The sequence below is a fragment of the Heterocephalus glaber genome, unplaced genomic scaffold (genome assembly GCF_053883595.1).
Source record: "Heterocephalus glaber isolate CG9 unplaced genomic scaffold, H.glaber_assembly_v1.0 deba00001444, whole genome shotgun sequence".
NCBI classification, from domain to species: domain Eukaryota; kingdom Metazoa; phylum Chordata; class Mammalia; order Rodentia; family Bathyergidae; genus Heterocephalus; species Heterocephalus glaber.
The window spans coordinates 32443983-32450160 of record NW_028258297.1 but is presented as its reverse complement, the minus strand read 5'-3'; the positions used below and the strand labels follow the sequence as shown (position 1 = coordinate 32450160).

Genomic DNA, 6178 nt, shown 5'->3' with positions numbered 1-6178 from the left:
AAGAAATATATGTGAAATGTATCAGATGGTTTTAAACTATTGATCATATATATAAAACAAAACTTTCACAGCCATTGCTACTTCAGGAATCACTTGATCTTTCCTATTTTTTTTTAATGATGGCTGTAATGCACTACATTGTTTTAACAATTCCTGATGGGTGGCTAGTTTTATAGGAACAGCTGGAATTTGGCATATTGGCACACCCCTGAACAAGAGGCTGAAGCAGGATTAGAAATTCGAGGTCAGCAGGGCTACACAGCTAGCTCCTAGCCAGCCCCGGTAAATGAGTTTCTAACCCCTCCCGCGCCCCTAGAAAAGCCCACAACTGTTAGAAATCGTATGATTGTCAGTTATTATGATTACTGTTACTGTGATTCTGAGGGACAGTCGAACGGTTCTCCCTCAAGGCCAGAACCACAGAACAGAGCAAGCCCTGGAGCACCCCACGCCAGCCCCCTGGCGATCAGGAGCGGCCGGCCGCCCTATCACTCACATCAAGGCTCGGAAGTCCCGCCTCTCTGGGACTGAGCGAGCGAGGCGGGAGTTAAGAGGATCAGGCGGTGACGTTAACTTTCCGCTTTAGGTTACCTTCCGCGGGCGCGGTAGCGGTTAGCAATTTGGGGATCATTTAGTAGGCTCCTGGGTCTGGGGACCTTGGAGATGCCATGAGGTCAGTTAGCTACGTGCAGCGCGCTATTATGGAGTTCGGTGGGAGCCTCTTCCCGCATGCAATCTGCCTCGGGGACGTGGATAACGACTTGGTGAGTACATGCGCAATGGAGGACGGTGCGCCTGCGCCCGCGAGGGGCACGCTGCATTTTGCGCGTGCGTAGAGGCTGCGGCTGATGTTGCGCTCACTGGAGAAAGACTGTCTGTTGCTTCCGTGACGGATATTGCCCTGGGTCTCAGTTGGCTTTGTGCCCTGAGAGTATTTTTTTAGAAGGATAGACGATTGATCCCTCTGCCTCATTCCTTAGTTTGTGCCGTAGAAGCCTGGTACACCCTGGTAGGCAAGTGTCTTGGGTCGCTGCTTCTGATTAGCCTCGCCCAGTGGCTTCACCTTTCAAATCACCTTACCTTTCAAGGCCACAAAATGTGTTTCGCCTCTAAACTAAAAAAAGCCTGTTGCTCTGCACCTGGGAAGTTTTCTCTGGGCCCCTCCTACCTGAATGACTCATGAGCCTGCACTTCCGCACCGTCTGCAGCACCTGCCCAGTATAAATAAATTAATGCGGAATAAGCAGGTGGAACAACGCTTGGCGCGCAGTTAGCGCTCAAGGACTATCAGCACTGCTGTCTTAGCCTTTGGCCCTCCTCCCCAGCCCTCTGCACCCGGGATACAATCACCCTGAGACAGGAAGTGCTATACTTAAAGAAAATAAATATTAGGTCTTGACTGAGTATGTACAGTTTTTTCCTTGTGATTATTCCTTAAAAATACAATCTAACAACCACGAGTATGCATCACTTAAGGGTATAAGGAATGTGTAGTTAGGTGGGTTTTGTTTTTTGTTTTTGTTTTTTTTGTACCAGGGATCGAACTTGGGACCTTGCGTTTGCTAGGCAGGCGGCGGAACCACTGAGCTAAATCCCCGGTCCTAGGTGGTTTTGTTTTTATACTAACAAAACTACTTTAAAAATCCAAGGCTATATAGTGTATACCTTCATATATATTGTTCGCCATTGACCAAATTATGGGCAGTACATGACTATTTACAGATAACTCCAACAATGATATAAAGTTTATGGGAAGATGTGCAGAGATCATGTGTAAAACCTACCATGCCATTTTGTATAAGTTACTTGAGCATTGGTGGATTTTGGAATTTATGGGGGTCCTGGAACCAATCTCCCACAGTCACAGAGCACCATCTGCAAATTATACTGTCATTTTTTTTAACTGAAGATTGAATGTGGGGTCTCTATACTGAGCTACATCTGCATCCCCTTTATTTTTATTTTTGAGACAAGGTCTCACAAAATTACCCAGGCTGGGCTTGAACTTGAAATCTTCCTGCCTCGGCTGCCCAGGATGCTGGCATTACAGGTTTGCACCAACATACCCAGCTCGGGAATCCTGCCCCTGCCCCAGGTACCAGGGATTGAACTCAGACACTTACACTTGCCAGGCAGGCGTGGCACCACTGAGCTATATCCCCGGCACCCGGGATTTTTTAAACCTATTTTTGTTTGTTTGTTTTGTTTTTGGTACTGGGGATTGAACTCAGCACCTTGCACTTGCAAGGCAGACGAGGTGCCACTGAGCTAAATCCCCAACCCTTTTTTTTTGGTACTGAGTATCGTCAGGTCCTTGTGCTTGCGCAGCAGGCGGCAAAATCCCCGACCCTTTTAAACCTATTTTTTCACTGTTAGAGTTCCAACACTTAACAAAAGTCCCTGGGCACATAATTGTCACTCGATAAACTTTTTTTTTTTTGGTACTGGGGATTGAACTCCGGACGTTGCACTTTTGAGGCTGGCACTGGAACCACTGAACTCAATTCCCGGCCCAACATTTTTTATTAAATATTATTTTAAAAAGCAAATGTGAAAAAAACATTTTAGGCTAGGATGTGGCTAGTGGTAGGTCATTTGGCTGCTGTATGACCCTGGGTTTGATCTCCAGTACCACAAAAAAGGAAGAAAGAAAAAGGAAAGAAGGGGGAAGGGAAGGGAAAGAAAGAAGGAAGGAATGGAGGGAGGGAGGGAGGAAGGGGAAAAGGAAGAAGTAAAACCAAGCATAGTGGTGTACACCTATAATCCCAGCACTCTGGGATGCAGAGGCAGCAGGACTCCCAGTTGGAACCCAGCCTGAGCAATTTAGTAATTTGGGGCTGGGAATGTAACTCAGTGAAAAGGCCCTGGGTTCAATTCCGAAGACCACAAAAAAAGAAAAAGTGATTTTGTGTTTCAAAGCAACTGGAAGTGCAGGGCATGGTGGTGTACATCTGTAATCCCTGTACTTGGGAGGCTGAGGCAGGATTCATGTGAGCTCGAGGCCAACCTGAACTGCAGTGTGAGACCCTGTCTCAAAAAGCCAGGAAAAAAAAAACTGGAAGAGCTTTGCCTGTTACTAGTAAGTATAACTCAAAGTCAGATAGCTGAGAGAGCTGTTGTGTGACAAGGCATAGTGTACTTGGCCCACTTGACTACTGATAGAAACTGCGCTGGGGGCTAAGTGTGTAGCCCAGTGGTAGAGTGCACTGGGTTCAATCCCCAGGACTACTAAAGAGAAGAGAAACTCTGTTAGTAGTTCCCAAAACAAGCACTTGGAGATTTGGGGGCAAGAAAAAGACTGATTTTGTCCTAAAGAACCCTTATCTTTTTTTTTTGGTACTGGGGATCAAACTCGTGTCCTTGCACTTTCAAGCCAGGCGGTGTTGGAACCACTGAGCTAAATCCCAGGCGCTAGAACCCTTATCTTATAGTTGTTTGAAATGAATTATTTCCTGTAAGACTGAGGGACTCTAGGGCTGCACTAGGCACTAGGCACAGCAAGCCCTTTGAAGGCCCAAGCAGAACTCAGAAAGAGCTCCCCTTATTTCTCCTGTAGCATTGCTGTTGAGTGATGTACCTTCCAGAGGTCAGAGCCAAGCTCAACTACAGGGAAGCCAATCTGGTGGGAAGATTTCTAGCTGCTAGAAAGCAGACGGCTGCCCTAGAAATGACCTCCTCTAAGATTTTGCCACACTCTGCCTGACTGAGTCACATCTGTTTGCTCACTGCATCTGATTCACATGGTGGATCCAACAGATAGATTCCAGGCTCTTGTGTGTGCTGAGCAAAGAATTGCAAGTGTACATCCACTTGTAAAAGAAAAAGCAGCTATATTATTTAAGATAATGGGAAGATGTGCCCAGAGCAGGTCTGTGCCAACAGAGAAAAAAAAGGTGGCATGAACCGAGAAGTGGTATCGGGACAACAGGAAAATAAAAAGTACACAGACAAATCAGGCGTTTGGATTTTAAAAGATGTGCACCTCAGCCCAAGTGCCTCTCACTGGGTCTCGATAGGATTGACAGGAATCATTGAAAGGGTGCTGAAGTATCTCTGGCTTTCAACATACAGGCCTGTCCCAGAATCTGCTCTGACTATGCATTCCATATGTATGAACCTTTAATGAGGTTTAAGTGAGGGAAGGTGACTAAAGTTCGGGCCAGGAGCTCTAAAATGCATGTGCTCTAGCCCCAGAGCTTTAGAGATTTCCTGGATCTTTGTTATTTTACTTTTTGCTTCTCTCAGAACAGTGGAAGGAGGGTTGGCCCTGGGGCATTGCCCAAATTCAAGTGGGTAGAGGGGGAGTGGTCTCCCAGCCCCAATTGTGCTCCCTGTGGCACATTTACCACATTTATTGTGGCAGAGTGGGATGTATGCACTGCTCCTCATGTGGAACACACAACTGCTGGGATTGTAAGCTCTCAGCTTCACCAATGAACTAAAGAAGGAGAATTTAAAAGAAGATAGTTTATTTGGAAAAAGATGGAAAAGAAAGAAGATAGCTACTCTGGCAAGTAGGAGGTATCAGAAGTGAATGCCCTTGAGCTCTTTTTATTTAGGACTAGTGATTTTTCCCATCCCCTATGTGGACACGTAGAAGTTCTCACCATCTGATTAGCTCTCTTGGCTGTCTTTGTACCTGACCTGGGCACATTTGCCTGCATTCTTTCTGGCCATTTGATTTCTTCCTGTCCCTTTGTGATAGATAATGGTAAGAAGGTAGCTTAGACTTAATGGTTAAGTAAAGGGGACATGTGTATATCTGGTGCAGTAATATAGTGATGTTACAGTGCGAACATGCATACATATGTGTATGTGTGTGCCTGCTTATCTTACATACTAAATAAGAGTACTTAGGTGGCTGCCCCTTATCTCCTTTGCATTTATCAGATGGGTGAGGGGGACTGATTTTGATGATCTACACACACACACACACACACACACACACACACACATACACAGACCCCAGGGATCGAACTCAGGACCTTGCATTTGCCAGGCAGGCATGGCACCACTGAGCTACATCCCTAGCCCTGGTAATCTTTCATGTTTCTGGCTTCCTTGTGTTTTGTTGACTCTTGATAATTGTGTCACCTGGCACCTCTCGGTCTAGTTTCTTTCTCCTGTGTCTTTCTAATGGCTCTAACTGTAGAGTCTACCTGTACAGGGCAGAACCTGCTTTCAGTAAGTTTCACTGTTAATTTTTTTTTTTTTTTGATGCCGGGGATCGAACTCAGGCCCTTTCACTTGCGAGGCACGTGTATGCTGCTGAGTTAAATTCCCAGCCCTCTCTGTTAATTTTTAATAAAGCGTGTCTTTTCCCTGCCTAGCTGCCACCTTTCCTTGCACTCTGTTTTGTGATTTTCTTCCTGCATCTCTGCTCTGTAAATCTGCGAGGTTGTTCCCACCAGGAAGTCTGTGCATTTATCTTTGTACCTCCAACTGGTTGTCCAGATTTATCTAAAAACTCCAGGACTGGCTGAGCGTTCTCTTTCATTCCAATTTTTCCTTGTCTGATTTTTCTTTTTTTAAATCTGGGAGCTGGGCATGCTTGCCTGCAATCCCATCTACTAGGGAGGCTGAGGAAGAAAGATCAAAAGTTAGGGCCCATAGTGGCACAGTTTGTAATTGCTAAAGCTTGGGAACAGCCCAAGCACCCATCAACTGGAAACTGGATAGAGAAGATGTAGTTTTTTTATAAAATGGCGTACTACTCAGCCATAAAGAACCAGAAACTAGAGTCATTTATAGCTAAATGGATGCATATTGAGGCCATACTCAAGTGAAATAAATAGGACACACATGTGTAAATACTGAATAATTTCTCTAGTGTGAGAAACTGAGAGTGTAAATAAGGATTAAAAGGATTAATAACTAATAATTGATACTTTGACATAGGAAAAGGTCCAAAGGGTAGGGGCGGTGGGAGGAGATGGGGAAAGGAAAAATTATGAGAAAAGGAAAAAAAATGGAAACGAAGTCTGTGTAAATAGGGAAGGGCAGAGGGGGTGAAGGGCGCACAGGTAATGGGGAAAAAATAAGAACCAAGATACATCATGTACAGGTACAAGCACCCAATGATAAATGTAAACATACTGTATACCTAGAATGTACCAATAAAAGAATTTAAGCAAAAAAAAAAAGTTAGGACCCATTTGGGGCAATTTAGCAAGACCCT

At 45.0% G+C, this 6178-nt stretch overlaps 1 protein-coding gene across 2 annotated transcripts in view; it reads left to right on the top strand.

Moving 5' to 3' along the window:
* Positions 1 to 516: 516 nt before the first annotated feature.
* Positions 517 to 6178, top strand: part of Itfg2 (integrin alpha FG-GAP repeat containing 2) — a 29072-nt gene continuing 23410 nt past the window's right edge. Inside the window, exon 1 of one of the 2 annotated variants that reach the window (XM_004869325.4) lies at positions 517 to 764. In XM_004869325.4, coding sequence (XP_004869382.1) covers positions 669 to 764 — 96 coding nt within the window. In that variant the 5' untranslated portion in view covers positions 517 to 668. The remainder of the gene's footprint in view (positions 765 to 6178) is intronic. The other variant, XM_004869324.4, reaches the window with a different exon arrangement.